Genomic DNA, 25,514 nt, shown 5'->3' on the forward strand with positions numbered 1-25,514 from the left:
GTAAAATTAAAACAGATTATATAAAGTCATAAATGGTAAATGGATGGTAAAATAATCTGTCTAGATTGCACCATTATACTTAACTTTTCTGTGATGTTGAGCATTTTAACCCTGGTGTCTGAGTATTGACTCATTTTTGTTTATCAAGCTTGAGGAAAGAACCAAAGTACAGTTCTACAACACACTGAGCCCAGGTGACCTGTGATTACTGGAACTAAACTGATGTAATTTACGCACACACACACACACACACACACAGGTCTGTTTGTATTTTATTTTGTCATACTTCTGGACCTTCGACAGACTGATGGATGAACTTTTCTTTCTGTCACAACCACATGGAGAAGATACATGATTCAATACATATTAGAAAAAAGTGAAAGATTCTCAAAAAAACTGAAATAATGAAATTTGTCTTTTAAAAAAAATGCTGGCTCTCTCATGTCAGCATTAAGAAGCTTTAACAGTGAATCAGAAGAAAAGATTTGCAGTCAGACCCATGAACACTGTCTCACATGTTGAGACATTTTGCCTACAAACAATAAAGAGTCTAAAATCTTCTTCATTAACAGTTCAGTATCTGTTCTGTGGTCCTTCGTACCTGTGAAACGAGCTACACTGCTGCCTGTTTGTGCGCTGATCCTCTGAAGATGGTGAAGCTGTCACATCACAACAGCTCCACCATCTTCTTACCAGAGTAACAGTGAACTCCAGCACCAGCTTGTAACTGGTTTAGTTTGGAACCTTGAACATGTCAGTGGTTTAAAATATATTTGACATGAAGGTTCAGGAGAGAAGATCCACATCCTGGACACACAGGCAGGTGTCAGCAACAAACAGGAAATCTGAGGAAACAGGAAAGAATTCCCAAGAAACCAAAATCCAAAGAGAAAACAGGAATCCAGAAAAGATGAAAACAACAGGTGAAACTAAGGAGGGCGGGGCAGACACAGACAAAGACAGGAAGTAAAAACCACCACATGAGAAAACAAAATAAAACAGGAAGCGACCAAAAGTCAATGAACTGATACCAAAATATGAAGAGACAAAAACATGAAATCCAAGACTAAAGAAGATGGTAAAGAGAGAAGATACAGGAGATGGAGAATCCATGATATTAAATGAGTAGTGATTTTGTGTTGTGGATAAACTACTTTGTTTTGTTGAGTTGTGTTAGAATTTTCTAGTCCCTGATAATCCCAAATTATGCTGCAACTTTGAATTAAACCTGACAGATTAAATCAGATTTTGTGTCTTTCATATTCATAAACACAGACATGTTTGTTGGACACAGTTTATTATGTCATCAAGCCTACAATGAAAACATCAGATTTCCCAGCTCCTCAAATGCATCACGTGCAGCAGCAAAGGTCTCCTCTGTAGTGCTCAGACAGAGAGAGAGTGCAGTTCCAGCAGGTGACTTCCTGTTTTACTTCTAAAAATGGCTAAGCTCCACCCACACAGGACAGTCCAAACTAGAAGTTTTGGAGCTGTCACATCTCTCACATGGTGAAAATCAGATGACCGCTGAAGGTGGTGTGATGACTTTGACTGTCTTGTATCCTTGAATTAGCCCACAGACGCACAGACACCTGATCTCCAGCCTCCAGAAGCAGTGAGGCTCCATTAGAGGCACTCACATTCCCAGATGCTGGAATTTCATATGCAATAAAAATGTGCTCTCTATTCCTGAACAACACACCACCTGCAGCAATGTTTCCATATCCATATACCTTCCACTCAAAGTGGTAGACTCCTCTCACTGGTGCAGTGAAAATCCCTGTGGGACATTTGTTTATTTCATGAAAAATTAAATGAAAAATTATCTAACATCACCATAGCTAATAAGTGACAATCAGAGTTGTTACCTGTGTGTGGGTTGTAGGCTTTTCCAGTGTTTGAGACAACATGTTTGAAGATCAGAATAATCTCTGTGTTAAAGGGTCCAGTATCTCCATCACCTTGATCCAGCAGAGAGGCTGAGAAAGCCACCTGTTTGGCTGAGACACAGATGTTACAAACACTATATGTTATACAGCTTCTGGAAAGACTTTTTACACTGACTCAGTTCAAACACACCTGACACATTACTGTTTCTAAAAAGCAGCTGAAATTACTGAACACAGATCTTCCAGGGTTAATTGGTGATCCATAGGTGTGAATGGTTGTCTGTCTCTGTGTTGGCCCTGTGACAGGCTGGCGACCTGTACAGGTGTACCCTGCCTCTCGCCCTATGACAGCTGGGATAGGCTCCAGTCTTCTGTCTCTCCAGCTTTGCTGCCTGTTCTGAGAAAAATGCAGAGAAAAACTTCCTGACAGCACTCAGTGATTCACTTGTTTTTATCTGTAGGGCTGCTCTGGTGGTGTGGTTGGGTGTTTAACTGGTGCTGTGCTCCATGGGAGTAAAAGGTAAGCAGAGTCACCTTCAACAGAGTAAGGTCATCATAACTAAATCCTGATCATTGGGACACAAGGAAGATACTCTGGACTTCCCTACAAGCCAACTGTCTTCATGCTCTCATCAGTTTGTGACACAAATGTTAGTTAATCAGTTTGTTTGCTGATTTAATTATTACCATTATATCCCTTGAGAAATAAACTCCCAGAAACACAGCTTACACACAATCTTCTCACTGCACTCTTTGTACAGTACTTTTAAGCCATAACCCAGTTTGTGTTGCTGCAAAGTGTTTGAGCAGTGATGTTCAAACATTACTTATTACACGTGAATGTGTCAACAATATACTCTTAAAATATTAATTTTAACATTTCAATATTTATTGATTTTCACGCAATACCTTTTGACTGCAGCTTCAGCTGCTCGATCTCAGTCTCCAGCTTTGCTCTCTGCTCTGAGAAAAATACAAAGAAAACAAACTCACTGCCAGCACTCAGTGATTCACATGTTTTTCTCTGTCAAAGCAGCAGGTAAGAAAGTAACTCTGACTTCTGTTCATGCTACACTGAGCGGTGCTCTCCTCCACGTCCCCTCATCCTCCACCTCACACACTGCAGAGCCACAGGAGCTCCTGCAGCTGCTGGTGATGAATGATTGAAGAAGCAGACTTTGACTGCATCACTGAACAAACTGATATTCTCATTTCAAACCTGTGCAGTTAAACTGTCATCTTCATCCAGTCTGTGAACTCTGCTCTCCACTCAGCCATGGCCCATAGACTGTATGTAAAAGATGGCAGTAACCATGCCACTATAGCTTTCTTGGTTGAGCAGGTGATCCATGTGTCACATGGTTATAGAGGTCTGGATGTAACCTAAATACTACATACATAGGTAGTATTTGAATTGTAGTATTGGAGTTTATGTTCACAATTGCAAACAATATGCGGGATAAAGCTTTTATTCTGGAAAGACTTTTTACACTGATTTGATTCAAACATATCTGACATATTAGTGCTTCTAAAAAGCAGCTGAAAATATTTAAAGCATATATCTGTCATGATCCTGGGCCAGTGGCCCTAGGCGCCTTGTTTGAGTTATGTTTTTCAGTTATGAGTTAGGATTTTAGGTTACCATGATTTTCTGTTTTAGTGTATCGGTTGTCATGCCTTAGTCTTTTGTACCTTGTTGTGTGTGTTTTGTCGTATTCTTCAGGTTGTGTTTCTGATAGTTCAGTTTCTCAGTTATTGTTTGGTGATCTATTTAGTTATTTACGTATTCAGGTGTTTCCATGTATCTTGTCTGTTTTGTTCCCATATTTTGGCCCTTCTGTCTTTAGTTTTCCTTCCCATTGTTTCCTTGTGTAATATTTGATTCCCTCTGTCAGGTTTTCTGTGTTAAGTCTGAATGTATTTGGTTAGGTCACTTCCTGTTTTATTTTGACAATGTTGTGTCCTTGTGCTTTGTGTTTAGGATTACTTCCCCTGGTCTCGTTAGTTCACCTGTGTTGCCACCTGTTTCCCTTTTCCCTCATTATGTCTCTGTGTATTTAAGGTCTCTCTGTTGTTTAGTTCCTCGTCATGTCGTCAGTTGTTTGTTGGTCTTTCCTGCTGTGTGCTCCATGCCATGTCCTTGTTAATTCCACATTCAAGTCATTTGATTAAAGCCATAAGTTTAAACCTCCTCGTCTGAGTCCTGCACTGGGGTCCTCTGCCTTGTCTGCACCAGCCGGAAACCTGACAATATCCCTCCATCACATATCATGGAACATCATGCAATCCACAGATTTTGGTCTCAGATATGTTGAAAAAATACAACATTGTTGGTGCTAAAATTGTCTCTGAGGATAAAGTAAGTGTATTTACCACAGTGGCGCCACCTTTGGGGCAGATTTATAGCAGTATCATATGTTGATCCACCAAATGTGAGTAAAATATCTGTACATCTGTCAGCATTTCCACAGAGCTGTTGGGATTTCCACACAATACCTTTGGACTGCAGCTTCAGCAGGTCAATCTCAGTTTTCTGTCTCTCCAGTGTTGCTGCCTGATCTGAAATAAATGCAAATAAACTTTTTATTTCCCTGCATCATTAATTTCTCAATACAAATATTTACCTAATAAAAATGTTCTGGATATTTTTGAAGTGACACAGATATGATCCACTGTTGAAGGTTTCCTGATGCTGTTTCTTCTCTCACTGACATAATACTGCACCTTGATTCTGCTTTTCTAGGAATGCAATCTTCACTTTTTGTTCAGTCAGGGAGGCGGTCATCTCTCTCAGCACAGCATGGATGTCCTGTAAACGGGGTTGTTGGTTTGAATGCTGCTGGTCAAGAGTTTCAGTGAGAAGAGCACGATGGTCTCTGTTTTCATTCTGTCAGTGAAAACTCAACTGTGTCACCTGCAAACCTGAGTGAGTTTATATGCTCACTAAAAAGGGAGGTAACTAAAGGTAGCGCTGCAAGTCGGCTGCATGACCCGAGGACACATATCCCCCTATGTGTGTTGTGTTTGTGTATTCTTGGATGGTGTTCTGTAACTGCAATTTCCAATGTGTGAACTTGTTCACCCACATGGCAATAAAACTTCATTCATTCATAACTATATTATTGGTTTCAACCCTGTGGTAACTCAGAGCAAAAGTAATTCTAGTGAATGAATGACTAATGTAATTAATATAACTAATATATTCTTTATGACTTCAATATTCACTTCAAGCAGAACCACATATAAACCATAGAGGAGGTAAATGCCTGTAGCCCCTTAACTGGCAAGGGCCCGGTGACGGGCCGTTTGTAGTCCCTTTTATATGGCAGGCTAGACCCTCCCATTTTTATTGACACGTCATTCGGCCAATCATGTAACTGGCTGCACCAAATCACCTGACAAAGCTACGTGACGCCCTCTGAGTATTATTGGCTCTGGGAAACCCATTTCTTAACATGATTGGCCGAATGAGGTGTCAGTCAAAATGGGCGGGTCTAGCCTGCCATATAAATGCACTTCATTCGGCCGGCGGACCAGACGCAGCCGATTAATAGGCTATGAAATGGGTTTTTCAGAGCCAATAATAACCAGAAGGCGTTATGTAGTTTTTGTCAGGTGATTTTTTTGCTGCCAGTTAAGGGGTTAATTTTAATTATCCCACGAATACTTAAAGTATAAAGAATCTATTATACTTTGTTATTTATATAAGATTCATGACTTTTAAATAAAAGGCAACAAGGAGAACATGTGACAGCAAATAATAGAATCTGAAGAATCTTCATGAACTTCCACTAATTCAGAAGAATCTTAACTAGCCTGTATAAAAAGCCCTCTGGACCACATACTATTATCACTGAGAAACAGACAAACTCCAGCTTTCTGTCAGCACTCTGATGACCTGTGTTGTATTCCCTGTTTCATTCCTGTAGTTCTCAGTCGTAATGATTTCATGAACGTCCTTCACACAATTGTCACAGGTGTATCATCATCAAGGACTTTTCCAGAGTGAAGTCAACAGGATGTGACTCATATGATGTGATGCTTGTGCCAGAGAGAAGTGGGGGAGGTGGTATATTCCCAAAAAGAGGATATAAAAATGCTGTCGGAGAGAATCTAGCTGTTATTTCTCTCTGGATTCCTGCAGGTATGTGGAGAGGAATTATATGGCTCACAGTTTAAACCTTCAGCATGAGACACGAGAGGATAACCACAGCCCCATCACTGTGGACTAAAGAACTTAGGATGTAATTTTTTGCTTTATCTCTTCTCTCTTTTGGTGTGTTGGATTTATCCAGAATGGAGCTGGAGGACTTTGTACTAAGTAACTACTTCCCTGTTTGGATTACTTTGGGCACAGCCAGAAGGCCTGGGGGTACCCCCTCTGCGCTCTCATTTTAGCTTAGGGTTGGTTAGTTAATGAAAAGATTATGTGACTGAATTTGATGAGAACTTTGTTCCCTCGCCCTCTTCTTATGAAGAGTGCTGCTTGTATTGAATGTAGAAAGCTGATTGTTCTGGAGTGGCACACAATCACGGATACAGACGAACACGATGTTCTTCAGTACCAAAAGGTTGACTGACAGCACTCACAGCTTATTGCATGTGTAACAGGTGTATTAAAAAGATTTTTTTTAAATTATTTTTCATACAAATATATATATATATATATATATATATATATATATATATATATATATATATATATATATATATATATATATATATTTTTTTTTTTTTTTTTTTTGTGTATTTATACTTTTTGGAGCTTTTATTTTCTTTATGTGACCTTTGACTTCCCACATGTCACTTCCTGTAGTTTCCCGCCTCTGTCCTCAGTCGGCTGGAGGTGCTGCTGGAGGAGAGATAAGCTAAAGCACTAATGGCTATGGAGGGGTTAAATGCAGTAAAAGTGCTAAAAAAAAAAAAAAGGTTGAAACTGTACTTGTTACACTCAGACATCATCTTATAATGCTGAATGTTTGACGTGTGAACTGTTGTTGTAACTTGCTGATTTGCTGATATTAAGCTAGGCTGCAGATGAATGCAGGTAGTTTGTCATGTGATTTTCTGGTCTTCTTTCTTTCTTAAAGGTGTGCATGTAGACGCTCTGACATATAAAGTTGCTGTACTGAATGTAACTTTGTTTAAACAGCTGTGGGAGAATTAACTGACTCCTCCTGTCATTAACACAGTGCAGAGGTTGCAGCAGTCTGAAGTATAAAGTCGGGCCGGCTGCAGTGGTGTCGTGACCCGGATCCACACCGCTCTAGATTTGTTTGTCGTGCTTCCTGGAGCTGTGGATCAACATCAGGTTGGTGGCCAGAGGTTGCTGTCACAGACATATTTAAGTTAATGTTCATGTAAAGTCTGGAGTGCTAAGAACTCAGGGACACTGTGTACACTGTACAGTATACATTGTTCAGTAGTTTTGTATTTTCTATTTCCAAGGAGAATTTAATTTTTATGCATTGTACATGAAAGTGACATTTGTTCCAACTGACTGTTCCAACTCTGCCACAGGCAGATGGAGGTTAGGTGAAGGGTGGCCTGTTGTGTCAGTCTGCAGTGCAGGCTCCCCAGCTTTCTGTTCCTCTCACGTACTTGGATGTACATTTTGTAGTAGTGATGAAGACAAATCATTCTCAGACCACTCAGCCGTGGCTGACCCAGCATTAGATAACCTGATAACAAAAATTGTTCAACAGGCGGGACACACCATTAGTCATCTCTGCCCCTCCCTCTCCCCACATACTACCTCCATCCTTGTTCATGGTCTTGTTACCTCCCGTACTGATAACTGTAATTCTCTTCAATTTGGCCTCCCTCTCAAATCCCTCCCGAAGCTTCAAATGGTTCAAAATTCATCTGCTCGCATTATCACTGAACCCCGCTCATTTCACCACATCACGCCAGTCCTACAGCAACTGCACTGGCTCCCAGTTCAATTCCGAATTCAATTCAAAATTCTTCTAAATACATTCAAAGCCATCCACAACCTGACCCCTCCCTATCTATCTGATCTTCTTCTCATTGCCTCCTCCTCCCGCTTCCTTCGTTCTTCTTCTTCCACCTGCCTTACTGTACCCCCTGCCCACCTCAGCACCATGGGGAACAGACTGTGGAACTCCCTCCTGCCTGACATCCATAATATCGACTCTCTCCCTGTCTTCAAAGCACACCCAAAACTCACCTGTTTAAGACAGAGTACTCACTTTAGTTCCCAGGTCATTTCAATTCTATTTCTTTGATTTGATTGCTGTTGTTTTTTTAAATTCTGTAAAGTGTCCTTGGGGGTTTGAATGGCACTTACAAATAAAATGTATTATTATTATTATTATTATTATTATTATTATAAGAAGTCATCTGAAATAAACCCCGATGTTAGATTCAGGAGGTTCAGAAATCCCCTGCAGAAGGCATCAAGCAGCAACTAAAATGACTCAAGATAATGAGAAAAAAAAGAAAAGGACAGCAATCCTTACTACAGGGAATCCAGATCCTTCACCACAATCTGATCCAGTCATCATCAAAACATATTTAAATATAAATATTTTGGTCCAGAATGAATCCCAGCTAGAAGATGATGATCCTACAGTGTAGGCAAAGAGGAGACCTTTCAGAGGCTATAACTTGTTTCTACCAGCCACCTATCCCACATGGTCACATGACCTTGAAAGATTGCTGCATATGCTGTGATATATCCCATCATTTTGTTGGCAACAGAAGAACAAACTTAGCTATAAACAAATATAGTCTGAAAAAATAAATTTGGGTTTTAGATTGTGAAACTTGGAGTGAGAATGAAATTGTTATGTATTTGTAAGAGAGCTTAAATGTTTTTCAGCTTCTGTACTTAAGAAGTTATGAAAGATCAAAAATGTGGAGAACAATCAGGAGACTTCCTGACAGTTTTCATAGTATGAAGGTAAATTTAGCACAGCTTCATCACACGTTTCAGTTATTGTAAATAAAAACTGGCTCTGAGGGGAAATGATGTTTCTCAAACACACACACACACACACATATTTATCTATTTTATCTTATCTATCTACTCCATGTGACTGATTTCAGCAGATGTACATTATTTTTACCTTCTTTGGAGAAATTATGTCATACTGATGATGTCCTCCTCCTTGTTGGTGGCTCCATACTCTCAGCAAAGCAGCGTCTCGATCTCCAGCACATAACGATCCTCAGACTCAGCTCAGGTCACTCAGAACACTTCCTGTATTTCTCATGGTCTTTTAAACAACTTGAATAATGAAGCAGTCACGTGATTTCAGTAAACGAGGCCTCGGTCATAGACATATATACCATAGACATAGACATGTATATACAGTGCCTTGCGAAAGTATTCAGTCCCCTTGAACTTTTCAGCCTTTTGCCACATTTCAGGCTTCAAACATAAAGATATAAAATTTTAATTTTTTGTGAAGAATCAACAAGTGGGACACAATCGTGAAGTGGAATGAAATTTATTGGATGTGTCAAACTTTTTTAACAAATAAAAAACTGAAAAGTGGGGCGTACTATTCGGCCCCTTTCAGTGCAGCAAACTCACTCCAGAAGTTCAGTGAGGGTCTCTGAATGATCCAATGTTGTCCCAAATGACTGATGATGATAAACAGAATCCACCTGTGTGTAATCAAGTCTCCGTATAAATGCACCTGCTCTGTGATAGTCTCAGGGTTCTGTTCAAAGCGCAGAGAGCATCATGAAGACCAAGGAACACACCAGGCAGGTCCGAGATACTGTTGTGGAGACGTTCAAAGCTGGATTTGGATACAAAAAGATTTCCCAAGCTTTAAACATCTCAAGGAGCACTGTGCAAGCAATCATATTGAAATGGAAGGAGTATCAGACCACTGCAAATCTACCAAGACCCGGCCGTCCCTCTAAACTTTCATCTCAAACAAGGAGAAGACTGATCAGAGATGCAGCCAAGAGGTCCATGATCACTCTGGATGAACTGCAGAGATCTACAGCTGAGGTGGGAGAGTCTGTCCATAGGACGACAATCAGTCGTACGCTGCACAAATCTGGCCTTTATGGAAGAGTGGCAAGAAGAAAGCCATTTCTCAAAGATATCCATAAAAAGTCTCGTTTAATGTTTGCCACAAGCCACCTGGGAGACACACCAAACATGTGGAAGAAGGTGCTCTGGTCAGATGAAACCAAAATCGAACTGTTTGGCCACAATGCAAAACGATATGTTTGGTGTAAAAGTAACACAGCTCATTACCCTGAACACACCATCCCCACTGTCAAACATGGTGGTGGCAGCATCATGGTTTGGGCCTGCTTTTCGTCAGCAGGGACAGGGAAGATGGTCAAAATTGATGGGAAGATGGATGGGGAACAAATACAGGACCATTCTGGAAGAAAACCTGTTGGAGACCTGAGACTGGGACGGAGATTTATCTTCCAACAAGACAATGATCCAAAACATAAAGCCAAATCTACAATGGAATGGTTCACAAATAACCGTATCCAGGTGTTGGAACGGCCAAGTCAAAGTCCAGACCTGAATCCAATCGAGAATCTGTGGAAAGAGCTGAAGACAGCTGTTCACAAACGCTCTCCATCCAACCTCACTGAGCTCCAGCTGTTTTGCAAGGAAGAATGGGCAAGAATTTCAGTCTCTCCATGTGCAAAACTGATAGAGACATACCCCAAGCGACTTGCAGCTGTAATTGCAGCAAAAGGTGGCGCTACAAAGTATTAACGCAAGGGGGCCGAATGATATTGCACGCCCCACTTTTCAGTTTTTTATTTGTTAAAAAAGTTTGACACATCCAATAAATTTCATTCCACTTCACGATTGTGTCCCACTTGTTGTTGGTTCTTCACAAAAAATTAAAATTTTATATATTTATGTTTGAAGCCTGAAATGTGGCAAAAGGTTGGAAAGTTCAAGGGGGGCGAATACTTTCGCAAGGCACTGTATCTCTATGTCTATGGCCTCAGTTGTGTTTTGTCACGTGATATTCTAAAAAAACAAGGCTTCATTAGGACACGCCCCCTTTGCGTGACACAGGGTTGGGGCTTTAGAATGAGACGGAACATCACCAGCTGGCTCTAGATCAGCCCTTCCTGTGTTCAGCGTGTGCTGATAAATGGTTGTACAGTGAGCTCTTCAGATGAATGTGAAAATAAATTTTTTCCACTTCTTCCTGCAGTTTCTGTTTGTTGTTTCCTTCCTGCTGCTGTATGAGGTGTTTATTGAGATCATGATGTAACTGATGGTGAGCTCGTCACAGCCCTGATCTCAGTTCAGCCTCACAGAGCTGTCAGCTTCACTGTAGACGAGCTTTGAAAAGCAGCTCTTTGTTCTCAACACCAGGTGTGACTTTACCTGTGATAGTAACTCCCAGCATGTGCAGCCTTTGATCTCTGCTCCATGTATGAAACACATGAAGAAATCAACACTGTTACTTCAATGATGCTTTTATTTTGAAACTAAAGACAGGATAAAATGTGAATTTAAAGAAATCCACCGAGTAAGTTTACAGTCAGTTATCTGACAATAGTCATTACTAATGGAGGAGCAGCTCTTTATACAGACCCGACTCAAAGAAAGGACACAGAGAATCACTGAGCACTGAACTGGATTTATTTAAATCACAGATAACAAGAAGAAGTCGATTATCTGAGTCAGTAGAATCAGAGAAGTAGAAACAAATAAACACAAAACAAAAAGCCAACCAGACAGAGAGGAGGAAACTGATTCCAGCAGGTGATTTACTTCCTGTTTGACTTCTAAAGAAGTCTTGGAGCTGTCACACCTCTCACATGGTGAAAATCAGATGACCACTGAAGGTGGTGTGATGATTTTGATTGTCATGTATCCTTGATCCAGCCCACTGTCGTACAGACACCTGATCTCCAGCCTCTAGAAGCAGTGAGGCTCCATTAGAGGCACTCACATAACCAGATGTTGGATGTTCAAATGCAATATAAATGTGCTCTCCATTCCTGAACAACACAGCACCTGTCTCAGTGTTTTCATGCCCAGATACTTTCCACTCAAAGTGGTAGACTCCTCTCACTGGTGCAGTGAACATACCTGTGGGACATTTGTTTTCGTCATGTTAAATCAGCTGTTAGAACATCTGGAACATCAGACTGACAGTCAGAGTTGTTACCTGTGCCAGAGTTGTAGGCATTTCCAATGTTTGTGACAACACGTTTGAAGACCAGAGTGACCTGTGTGTTAAAGGGTCCAGTATCTCTATCTCCTGCATCCAGCAGAGAGGCTGAGAAAGCCACCTGTTTGACTGAGACAGAGAGAAATGTCAGAAGTGACCATGACAAAAACATGAATCTCCAGTGAAAGCAATGATTGACAGTTGAAAGCATTTCATTGTGACAGAAGAAATCAAACTCTGTGACTGGAAAATGAAGTTTGATTGAATATTTCTGAGGATCCAAACTTGTCCTTTAGATCAGACAGAAGTTATTTTCTAGCTTCTGCCAAGACAACAAAGTGAGTCAGAGTTTCAGTGGCGCCACCTTGTGGCTGCTGTGTGTTGATCCACCAAATTTTGAGTAAAATATTTGCACATAAATATCAGCATTTCCACAGAGCTGTAATGATTTCCACACAATACCTTTTGACTGCAGCTTCAGCCTGTCGATCTCAGTCTCCAGCTTTGCTCTCTGCTCTGAGGAAAAATACAAAGAAAACAAACTCACTGCCAGCACTCAGTGATTCACATGTTTTTCTCTGTCAAAGCAGCAGGTAAGAAAGTAACTCTGACTTCTGTTCATGCTACACTGAGCGGTGCTCTCCTCCACGTCCCCTCATCCTCCACCTCACACACTGCAGAGCCACAGGAGCTCCTGCAGCTGCTGGTGATGAATGATTGAAGAAGCAGACTTTGACTGCATCACTGAACAAACTGATATTCTCATTTCAAACCTGTGCAGTTAAACTGTCATCTTCATCCAGTCTGTGAACTCTGCTCTCCACTCAGCCATGGCCCATAGACTGTATGTAAAAGATGGCAGTAACCATGCCACTATAGCTTTCTTGGTTGAGCAGGTGATCCATGTGTCACATGGTTATAGAGGTCTGGATGTAACCTAAATACTACATACATAGGTAGTATTTGAATTGTAGTATTGGAGTTTATGTTCACAATTGCAAACAATATGTGGGATAAAGCTTTTATTCTGGAAAGACTTTTTACACTGATTTGATTCAAACATATCTGACATATTAGTGCTTCTAAAAAGCAGCTGAAAATATTTAAAGCATATATCCCTCCATCACATATCATGGAACATCATGCAATCCACAGACTTTGGTCTCAGATATGTTGAAAAAATACAACATTGTTGGTGCTAAAATTGTCTCTGAGGATAAAATAAGTGTATTTACCACAGTGGCGCCACCTTTGGGACAGATTTATAGCAGTATCATATGTTGATCCACCAAATGTGAGTAAAATATCTGTACATCTGTCAGCATTTCCACAGAGCTGTCGGGATTTCCACACAATACCTTTGGACTGCAGCTTCAGCAGGTCAATCTCAGTTTTCTGTCTCTCCAGTTTTGCAGCCTGATCTGAAATAAATGCAAATGAACTTTTTATTTCCCTGCATCATTAATTTCTCAATACAAATATTTACCTAATAAAAATGTTTTGGATATTTTTGAAGTGACACAGAGATGATCCACTGTTGTGTCACAGAGATATGAAGGTTTCCTGATGCTGTTTCTTCTCTCACTGACATAATACTGCACCTTGATTCTGCTTTTCTAGGAATGCAATCTTCACTTTTTGTTCAGTCAGGGAGGCGGTCATCTCTCTCAGCACAGCATGGATGTCCTGTAAACAGGGTTGTTGGCAGAGGTGGGAAGTAACGAAGTACAAATACTTCGTTACTGTACTTAAGTAGATTTTTCAGGTATCTGTACTTTACTTAAGTATTTATTTTTCTGACTACTTTTTACTTTTACTCCCTACATTTTTACACAAGTATCTGTACTTTCTACTTCTTACATTTTCAAACAGACTCGTTACTTTTTAACACGTCAGAAGAAGTTTGCATTTCCGGTCAGTGCGCCGTCAAACATCAAACGATCTGAGCCTAAACGGAGGAATAATAACACATAAGAGACAATCGTACTGGCGTATCCTCCATCACCGGGGCTTATCTCGTACAAAGGGATTAAATATGCAAACCCATATAATTAATGTATCATTTATAGCGCTATAATCGGGCCGGACCGAGTCCGTAAGTTGCGCTGCGGCACATAAACAGCTTAGCTAGCGCTACTGAAGAGGAGCGAGCATGAAGGGAGTAACGTGTGGCAGGTAAATGCAACGTTTCTAAATGCTCAACAAATATCAGCAAACACACAAAGTGTGTGCAGTTTGTCACACAGTGTGTCTGCTAGCTAAAAGAAGAGCTGCTGTATTTCAGGGAGAGCAAAGAGAGAGAAGTTCACTCAGAGATGGAGAAAGAGGACAGGAACCGCGGTCAAGTGAGCCCTCATTTTCGAAGACGCAGTCAAGCTAGCCGCACATAGAATTACGTTGCCCATTTACACCGCATATTACGGTACGGCTGCCAGTCGCCCTAAATAACACATCGGAAGTGTTGTTATCCTTCAATATACACCATTGCAATGCATTTTTCATAAAAAAAATACTGTCAAGCCTCTAAATACTCAGCTTTGTAAAGGTGTAATTTATTTATCATCTCAATCTTTTAAACAAAAATGAATTAATGTATACTCCACTTTTTTACTCAAAGTGACATTTTTGAGGTGTATTCATAGGAGGACTGTTCGAGGTGACGCAGAGCTTTCACCTGATTCTTGCTCACCTTGACCCCCACTGTATATGGACTGACTTTCATATCAAATAACTGTACGGTTTTCGAGAAAATTGCATGCAAAATCCCAAGTACAGTAATGTATTATATTGGTATTTTTCAACTGTATCCATAGGAGCGCTGGTCAAGGTGACGCAGAGCTTTCACCTGATTCTTGCTCACCTTGACCCCCACTGTATATGGACTGACTTTCATATCAAATAACTGTACGGTTTTCGAGAAAATTGCTTTCAAAATCCCAAGTACAGTAATGTATTATATTGGTATTTTTCAACTGTATTCATAGGAGCGCTGTTCGAGGTGACGCAGAGCTTTCACCTGATTCTTGCTCACCTTGACCCCCACTGTATATGGACTGACTTTCATATCAAATAACTGTACGGTTTTCGAGAAAATTGCTTTCAAAATCCCAAGTACAGTAATGTATTATATTGGTATATTTCAACTGTATTCATAGGAGGTCTGTTCGAGGTGACGCAGAGCTTTCTCCTGATTCTTGCTCACCTTGACCCCCACTGTATATGGACTGACTTTCATATCAAATAACTGTACGGTTTTCGAGAAAATTGCATGCAAAATCCCAAGTACAGTAATGTATTATATTGGTATTTTTCAACTGTATCCATAGGAGCGCTGGTCCAGGTGACGCAGAGCTTTCACCAGATTCTTGCTCACCTTGACCCCCACTGTATATGGACTGACTTTCATATCAAATAACTGTACGGTTTTCGAGAAAATTGCTTTCAAAATCCCAAGTACAGTAATGTATTATATTGGTATTTTTCAACTGTATTCATAGGAGAGCTGTTCGAGGTGACGCAGAGCTTTCACCTGATTCTTGCTCACCTTGACCCCCACTGTATATGGACTGACTTTCATATCAAATAACTGTACGGTTTTCGAGAAAATTGCTTTCAAAATCCCAAGTACAGTAATGTATTATATTGGTATTTTTCAACTGTATTCATAGGAGCGCTGTTCGAGGTGACGCAGAGCTTTCACCTGATTCTTGCTCACCTTGACCCCCACTGTATATGGACTGACTTTCATATCAAATAACTGTACGGTTTTCGAGAAAATTGCTTTCAAAATCCCAAGTACAGTAATGTATTATATTGGTATATTTCAACTGTATTCATAGGAGGACTGTTCGAGGTGACGCAGAGCTTTCACCAGATTCTTGCTCACCTTGACCCCCACTGTATATGGACTGACTTTCATATCAAATAACTGTACGGTTTTCGAGAAAATTGCATGCAAAATCCCAAGTACAGTAATGTATTATATTGGTATTTTTCAACTGTATCCATAGGAGTGCTGGTCAAGGTGACGCAGAGCTTTCACCAGATTCTTGCTCACCTTGACCCCCACTGTATATGGACTGACTTTCATATCAAATAACTGTACGGTTTTCGAGAAAATTGCTTTCAAAATCCCAAGTACAGTAATGTATTATATTGGTATTTTTCAACTGTATTCATAGGAGCGCTGTTCGAGGTGACGCAGAGCTTTCACCAGATTCTTGCTCACCTTGACCCCCACTGTATATGGACTGACTTTCATATCAAATAACTGTACGGTTTTCGAGAAAATTGCTTTCAAAATCCCAAGTACAGTAATGTATTATATTGGTATTTTTCAACTGTATTCATAGGAGCGCTGTTCGAGGTGACGCAGAGCTTTCACCTGATTCTTGCTCACCTTGACCCCCACTGTATATGGACTGACTTTCATATCAAATAACTGTACGGTTTTCGAGAAAATTGCTTTCAAAATCCCAAGTACAGTAATGTATTATATTGGTATATTTCAACTGTATTCATAGGAGGACTGTTCGAGGTGACGCAGAGCTTTCGCCTGATTCTTGCTCACCTTGACCCCCACTGTATATGGACTGACTTTCATATCAAATAACTGTACGGTTTTCGAGAAAATTGCATTCAAAATCCCAAGTACAGTAATGTATTATATTGGTATTTTTCAACTGTATCCATAGGAGTGCTGGTCAAGGTGACGCAGAGCTTTCACCAGATTCTTGCTCACCTTGACCCCCACTGTATATGGACTGACTTTCATATCAAATAACTGTACGGTTTTCGAGAAAATTGCTTTCAAAATCCCAAGTACAGTAATGTATTATATTGGTATTTTTCAACTGTATTCATAGGAGCGCTGTTCGAGGTGACGCAGAGCTTTCACCTGATTCTTGCTCACCTTGACCCCCACTGTATATGGACTGACTTTCATATCAAATAACTGTACGGTTTTCAAGAAAATTGCTTTCAAAATTCCACTCAAAGTACAGTAATGTAGCTGTAGCATATAGGCAATTTGAACTGTATTCATAGGAGCGCTGTTCGAGGTGACGCAGAGCTTTCGCCTGATTCTTGCTCACCTTGACCCCCACTGTATATGGACTGACTTTCATATCAAATAACTGTACGGTTTTCGAGAAAATTGCATGCAAAATCCCAAGTACAGTAATGTATTATATTGGTATTTTTCAACTGTATTCATAGGAGCGCTGTTCGAGGTGACGCAGAGCTTTCACCTGATTCTTGCTCACCTTGACCCCCACTGTATATGGACTGACTTTCATATCAAATAACTGTACGGTTTTCAAGAAAATTGCTTTCAAAATACCAATAAAAGTACAGTAATGTAGCTGTAGCATAAAGGAAATTTTGAACTGTATTCATAGGAGCGCTGTTCGAGGTGACGCAGAGCTTTCGCCTGATTCTTGCTCACCTTGACCCCCACTGTATATGGACTGACTTTCATATCAAATAACTGTACGGTTTTCGAGAAAATTGCATGCAAATCCCAAGTACAGTAATGTATTATATTGGTATTTTTCAACTGTATCCATAGGAGTGCTGGTCAAGGTGACGCAGAGCTTTCACCAGATTCTTGCTCACCTTGACCCCCACTGTATATGGACTGACTTTCATATCAAATAACTGTACGGTTTTCGAGAAAATTGCTTTCAAAATCCCAAGTACAGTAATGTATTATATTGGTATTTTTCAACTGTATTCATAGGAGCGCTGTTCGAGGTGACGCAGAGCTTTCACCTGATTCTTGCTCACCTTGACCCCCACTGTATATGGACTGACTTTCATTTCAAATAACTGTACGGTTTTCAAGAAAATTGCTTTCAAAATTCCACTCAAAGTACAGTAATGTAGCTGTAGCATATAGGCAATTTTGAACTGTATTCATAGGAGCGCTGTTCGAGGTGACGCAGAGCTTTCGCCTGATTCTTGCTCACCTTGACCCCCACTGTATATGGACTGACTTTCATATCAAATAACTGTACGGTTTTCAAGAAAATTGCTTTCAAAATTCCACTCAAAGTACAGTAATGTAGCTGTAGCATATAGGCAATTTTGAACTGTATTCATAGGAGCGCTGTTCGAGGTGACGCAGAGCTTTCGCCTGATTCTTGCTCACCTTGACCCCCACTGTATATGGACTGACTTTCATATCAAATAACTGTACGGTTTTCGAGAAATTGCTTTCAAAATCCCAAGTACAGTAATGTATTATATTGGTATTTTTCAACTGTATTCATAGGAGCGCTGTTCGAGGTGACGCAGAGCTTTCACCTGATTCTTGCTCACCTTGACCCCCACTGTATATGGACTGACTTTCATATCAAATAACTGTACGGTTTTCGAGAAAATTGCTTTCAAAATCCCAAGTACAGTAATGTATTATATTGGTATATTTCAACTGTATTCATAGGAGGACTGTTCGAGGTGACGCAGAGCTTTCGCCTGATTCTTGCTCACCTTGACCCCCACTGTATATGGACTGACTTTCATATCAAATAACTGTACGGTTTTCGAGAAAATTGCATGCAAAATCCCAAGTACAGTAATGTATTATATTGGTATTTTTCAACTGTATCCATAGGAGTGCTGGTCAAGGTGACGCAGAGCTTTCACCAGATTCTTGCTCACCTTGACCCCCACTGTATATGGACTGACTTTCATATCAAATAACTGTACGGTTTTCGAGAAAATTGCTTTCAAAATCCCAAGTACAGTAATGTATTATATTGGTATTTTTCAACTGTATTCATAGGAGTGCTGTTCTAGGTGACGCAGAGCTTTCACCAGATTCTTGCTCACCTTGACCCCCACTGTATATGGACTGACTTTCATATCAAATAACTGTACGGTTTTCGAGAAAATTGCTTTCAAAATCCCAAGTACAGTAATGTATTATATTGGTATTTTTCAACTGTATTCATAGGAGCGCTGTTCGAGGTGACGCAGAGCTTTCACCTGATTCTTGCTCACCTTGACCCCCACTGTATATGGACTGACTTTCATATCAAATAACTGTACGGTTTTCGAGAAAATTGCTTTCAAAATCCCAAGTACAGTAATGTATTATATTGGTATTTTTCAACTGTATTCATAGGAGCGCTGGTCAAGGTGACGCAGAGCTTTCACCTGATTCTTGCTCACCTTGACCCCCACTGTATATGGACTGACTTTCATATCAAATAACTGTACGGTTTTCGAGAAAATTGCATGCAAAATCCCAAGTACAGTAATGTATTATATTGGTATTTTTCAACTGTATCCATAGGAGTGCTGGTCAAGGTGACGCAGAGCTTTCACCAGATTCTTGCTCACCTTGACCCCCACTGTATATGGACTGACTTTCATATCAAATAACTGTACGGTTTTCGAGAAAATTGCTTTCAAAATCCCAAGTACAGTAATGTATTATATTGGTATTTTTCAACTGTATTCATAGGAGCGCTGTTCGAGGTGACGCAGAGCTTTCACCTGATTCTTGCTCACCTTGACCCCCACTGTATATGGACTGACTTTCATTTCAAATAACTGTACGGTTTTCAAGAAAATTGCTTTCAAAATTCCACTCAAAGTACAGTAATGTAGCTGTAGCATATAGGCAATTTTGAACTGTATTCATAGGAGCGCTGTTCGAGGTGACGCAGAGCTTTCGCCTGATTCTTGCTCACCTTGACCCCCACTGTATATGGACTGACTTTCATATCAAATAACTGTACGGTTTTCGAGAAAATTGCATGCAAAATCCCAAGTACAGTAATGTATTATATTGGTATTTTTCAACTGTATTCATAGGAGCGCTGTTCGAGGTGACGCAGAGCTTTCACCTGATTCTTGCTCACCTTGACCCCCACTGTATATGGACTGACTTTCATTTCAAATAACTGTACGGTTTTCAAGAAAATTGCTTTCAAAATTCCACTCAAAGTACAGTAATGTAGCTGTAGCATATAGGCAATTTTGAACTGTATTCATAGGAGCGCTGTTCGAGGTGACGCAGAGCTTTCGCCTGATTCTTGCTCACCTTGACCCCCACTGTATATGGACTGACTTTCATATCAAATAACTGTACGGTTTTCGAGAAAATTGCATGCAAAATCCCAAGTACAGTAATGTATTATATTGGTATTTTTCAACTGTATCCATAGGAGTGCTGGTCAAGGTGACGCAGAGCTTTCACCAGATTCTTGCTCACCTTGACCCCCACTGTATATGGACTGACTTTCATATCAAATAACTGTACGGTTTTCGAGAAAATTGCTTTCAAAATCCCAAGTACAGTAATGTATTATATTGGTATTTTTCAACTGTATTCATAGGAGCGCTGTTCGAGGTGACGCAGAGCTTTCACCTGATTCTTGCTCACCTTGACCCCCACTGTATATGGACTGACTTTCATTTCAAATAACTGTACGGTTTTCAAGAAAATTGCTTTCAAAATTCCACTCAAAGTACAGTAATGTAGCTGTAGCATATAGGCAATTTTGAACTGTATTCATAGGAGCGCTGTTCGAGGTGACGCAGAGCTTTCGCCTGATTCTTGCTCACCTTGACCCCCACTGTATATGGACTGACTTTCATATCAAATAACTGTACGGTTTTCAAGAAAATTGCTTTCAAAATTCCACTCAAAGTACAGTAATGTAGCTGTAGCATATAGTGACTGGCCTGCCACTGAAGAAAAAGAAGTCAGAGGTATGTCTTCATGGTTCCAGTAATTACTTTTAAACCTAGCTTATATTCAGATCACAATTTTGATATATTGAGCTGTAAATTTAAAATGGCATAGAGCATGCTGAATATGTTCAATATGTCCACACTGAACAGAGAAAGCTGCCCACACATAATGTGTCAGCACAGGAAGAGCTTGAACATGTTCTCATCCCCTAAAATAACTTTGTTTACCTTTATGTGGTACATGCTTGGTCATTGCATTTAACAATTCATAGCTTTCCATATTATATATATATACATATATATATATATATATATATATTAGGGCTGGGACTTTAACGCGTTAATTTCGATTAATTAATTACGGGGAAATTAACACGTTAAAAATTTTAACGCATTTTAATCGCACTTTGCACCGTGGAACGTTTCTCAGTGCGCGAGTTCCCGGCATACAGATTATATCGACGCACAATGTCCAAATTAGGGGCCGCATCCTGCGAAGGACCCGGCCCACGTCTTTCGCAGCCCACGAACACCACAAAGGCCGGAAGTGAGCGGCTAGCCTTCATATCACCTGCCGTCACCTCTGCGTAGCTCATGTCGCCTAGCAACCGTGATTGCGAAGCACAGCTGTGTAAAAGCAGCTGTTAAACGGAGAACGAACTTTTTCTCCTTTTTGTGGTTTAATTTTAAGTCTTTTTTTTTTAAGTCTTTTGTGGTTTAGTCTTAAGTCAAAATAAGCTGTTAAAACAAGCATAACACATTTCAACATCAAGGAATACAGCTGAGAGAATGATTAATTTCCAAATATATTAAGTGAGACATTAATGTTGAATAAAACTATCCAGTTATGATGCTTAACTTTAATTTCAGGAGTTTGCTTATCACAGGAGCACTTCCACCCTTCATTGGTCTGTGTAGTAGACTGGTGGGAAAATAAACAACATTTTGAAGTTTAAGCTTATGTATATTGATTTATTCATCAACTAAACTTAAATTAATATTTCTCATGTCAAATATTGAAATGCGATTAAAATGCGATTAATTTCGATTAATTAATCACAAAGCTTGTAATTAATTCGATTAATTTTTTAATCGAGTCCCACCCCTAATATATATATATATATATATATATATATATATATATATATATATATATATATATATATATATATATATATATATATATATATATATATATATATATTTATTTATTTTTTTTTTAAATCAAAGTAGTACTTCAAGTCTGTTTCTAGAATGACCGCAAGGGAGAAGTAGGTAGAAGAAAATGGCAACATACATGGCTAATGTATGTCAGTTTAGAAAGGGATTCATAGTAGATGTTATAAACCAAGCAAATCAGTCTTTCACACAGGGGTGCACAATTTTTAAAAACTACATTGAGGAGAAGAATCCCGCAAGTCCTCAATTTGAAGTGCAATCAAATTAGTGCACATTTTTTCTGTCATTGAAAATGTAACCTTAATAGATCACTAATCCTAGTTTTCTCTTGAATACAAAACACCAGAAGGTGGCACAAGAATCACCAGCTCCACCTGAAAGGACACAGCATCTTGAGGAAAACCCAGCAGGATTGTCAGAGGGGACTGCATTACAGGTGACTTTAGATGCAACCAAAATTAAGTTTTGTTTTGTTTTGTTTTTTCCTGGGAATTATGTTATTTGTAACTTAAGAATGCACTACTGAATATTTTACACACAGGTCTCTACTCTGTGGAAAAAGAAGACAACAGAAGTGGTTGTTTCAGTGGTGCCATCTCAAATTCGAGGGAACAACCTCGTGATACGTCACAGTGAGCTCCTGTCTCTTCGGCCACATAGTTGGCTTGTAGGAGAGGTATGTATTCCTGAAACACTCTGCTCCAAAAATACCTTGATATTCACATCAAACCTGCTGCAAAAACGCAAATTATTATTTTTTTTTGGTTCAATATGTATTGCTTTTCTGTAAAGTATTGACATATCCACAAGACATAGGTCATTACAAAAATGGCTTGTCCTTCTTAGTTCAAAATGTTATGCACTCTAGATGAGTATTAATTTGTTATTTCTTATGTTATCAAGGTAATTGAGTGTCTATTGCACCAATGCGCAATTCAACTTAATTTGGGAAACACAGTTTATGTGATGAACCACTACACAAGCGGCGTGATCCTCTTTGGCAAGAGAGAAATGATCCGGAGACACAGTTTGTCAAAGGTAATTTATTTATTTATTTTTTTTTTTAAATGAGCTAATTTGGTGCTTTTTGTCATTTTTAATGGTTTGACATTGTTTGTGCAGTTAAACAAAAATATGGTAATGATTTTTAAAATTTATGCCTGTTAAATTTGTAACAGGTAAACTTTGACAACTACAAAGCGATCGTGTCATTTGTAAATATCGGAAACATACACTGGAAGTTTCTGGTTAGTAAAAAAAACATTTAATAAATACATTTTAAAAGTTGCAGCCTGCATAATTTATGTGCTTTTTAAAATTGTTCTATCACAGTACATCAATGCAGCAGACAGTTGTCTGTATTTGGTGGATCCAACAAAAAATTCAGCCGAAAAGGACGAGTCCGACGATGCAGCCGAAAGATTCCGGTAATTAGTCTGTATTACCTATACATCCCTGACAATACATCACTTAATCTGCAATGTAATAGAAAAGGTGACACGGTGACAGCACCATAGCATTTCACTGTCACTGGAAATGCTCATATGATTTTTAAATAGTTCTCAATACATTAAAATTTCTGTCTTAAATACTAGCACTCATAGGTTATGTGTCTTTGGAGACTGCGGTTAATAAACAGAAATAAGAATTTCAGAACACTGATTGGGAATATCAATAATGAATTGGTAGCTGTATAGGGCTTTTACTTCCTTATGGAAGGGAGCTGTGGAGGTCATGATAGACTACCAAATTCAATGGTCATCAGTTGTGGGAAAAGGTTTTTGTTTTTTTTTTGTTTTTAAAGGAATACAAATCTGCAGCTTTAAGAACATGTTCAAATTCATGCTAAATTTGTATAAAATGAGACAAGGAGCACATGTTTGTTCTAAACAGTAATGGCTTAGTGACATCAAAATCATCATTACAAAATCAATTATCTGATTTGTCTACATTTTAGAAACGCATGTAAATTAACTATCATATAAAAAAAATGTTATGGTCACAGTGAATACTTCAAAATGAGGAGGACATGCCACAACAAAACAGACTGGGTGGATGTTAAACTCAGAGGAGGAGTGATGCCACATCCCTGTCAACGTGATGGATCTAGCTGCGGGGTACTGGTCATAATGGTATGTTAACACATGAGTTGAATTAAGGGGAAAAAAAGTACTGCAAATTGAGACAATATTTAATTGATCTTTTTTGTTTTGTTCGTTATATTTGTAATTAAAATGAAAATGCATAGAATAATCATAGTGCTTGACTTTAGATGGCCAAAGCAGTAATGAAAGCCTTCCCAGAGAAACCAAAGATGAAATTTGGGACCACTAAAAAAGAGATGGCCCAAGCACGAAGATCTTTGGCCCAGACAATCATTGATGCCTCAGGTGGATAAGATTTTATTGTTAAATTCAAGTCTGAATATTAAGCAATATTATTAGTCTTAGATTTGGTTTTAGTATTTGACAGCGACAACAACTGTGCCATGTGTGCATCAAGTAAGCCACCATGTGCAGGGCCATCCACCACTGACTGGGTACAGTAGTCCTTTATATATAATTTCCTTTTCATTCATTCATTTCTTAAGTACATTGTTCTCTAGGACAAAGTATTTTCCTGTTTAGGAGAACATTGATGTATTTATGTCAAACTCATCTACTTGGACAGTTATAACGCCCAGTTATTTGTTACAGATACAGTGTGATAGCTGTATGCGCTGGTTCCACTCAGAATGCCTGGATATGGAAAAAGCCCAGCTCGTCCAAGCACGCAGCACAGACTGGAATTGCGTTCTGTGTCTGAAATAAGTCCCCATGTTAAAAATGTGTTGTTACTGCTTTATAAAAGCAAGATGTTTTAAATATTAAGTGTTTTTTTTTTTTTGAACATGACTTTCTAGATTTAATTATCACTGTTCATGCATGAATGTTCTATATTGCCAGTGTGTTTAATCTGAAATCTTTTTCAAAATCTTTTTCAAATACATAGTTGGAATTCATCTTTGTCCTTTCTATCATTCTGAAATTGTCATTCACTGTCTTGACTGGGACTCCAATTTCAATACACAAGCACTAAGGTCCGGTAATATCACAAACTAACCACTTATTAGCAGTATCACATTTGGTAGAAACTTTATATAACCTTGAAACTATGCATATATTTGAATAGATTAAAACTGATTTTGTCTTATTATTGTGGGTCCCAAAGAGTACACCAATTTTAGAAACAAATGAAGTACAGAAATGTAACTGGTTTTTTAAAGCAATTTTCTCGAAAACCGTACAGTTATTTGAGATGAAAGTCAGTCCATATACAGTGGGGGTCAAGGTGAGCAAGAATCAGGTGAAAGCTCTGCGTCACCTTGACCAGCGCTCCTATGGATACAGTTGAAAAATACCAATATAATACATTACTGTACTTGGGATTTTGCATGCAATTTTCTCGAAAACCGTACAGTTATTTGATATGAAAGTCAGTCCATATAAAGTGGGGGTCAAGGTGAGCAAGAATCAGGTGAAAGCTCTGCGTCACCTCGAACAGCGCTCCTATGAATACAGTTCAAAATTGCCTATATGCTACAGCTACATTA

At 39.2% G+C, this 25,514-nt stretch overlaps 1 protein-coding gene across 1 annotated transcript; it reads right to left on the reverse strand.

Moving 5' to 3' along the window:
- Positions 1 to 1,502: 1,502 nt before the first annotated feature.
- Positions 1,503 to 13,699, reverse strand: LOC115791918 (complement C1q-like protein 3). Its single transcript, XM_030746215.1, has 7 exons — positions 13,639 to 13,699; positions 13,396 to 13,458; positions 12,500 to 12,553; positions 12,035 to 12,166; positions 2,799 to 2,852; positions 1,869 to 2,000; positions 1,503 to 1,780 (listed from the first exon to the last, which is right to left on the reverse strand). Exons 1-7 carry the CDS (start codon positions 13,697 to 13,699, stop codon positions 1,503 to 1,505), a joined length of 774 nt encoding a protein of 257 aa, XP_030602075.1.
- Positions 13,700 to 25,514: the final 11,815 nt, after the last annotated feature.

Source organism: Archocentrus centrarchus, chromosome 14, assembly GCF_007364275.1.
Source record: "Archocentrus centrarchus isolate MPI-CPG fArcCen1 chromosome 14, fArcCen1, whole genome shotgun sequence".
NCBI lineage: Eukaryota > Metazoa > Chordata > Actinopteri > Cichliformes > Cichlidae > Archocentrus > Archocentrus centrarchus.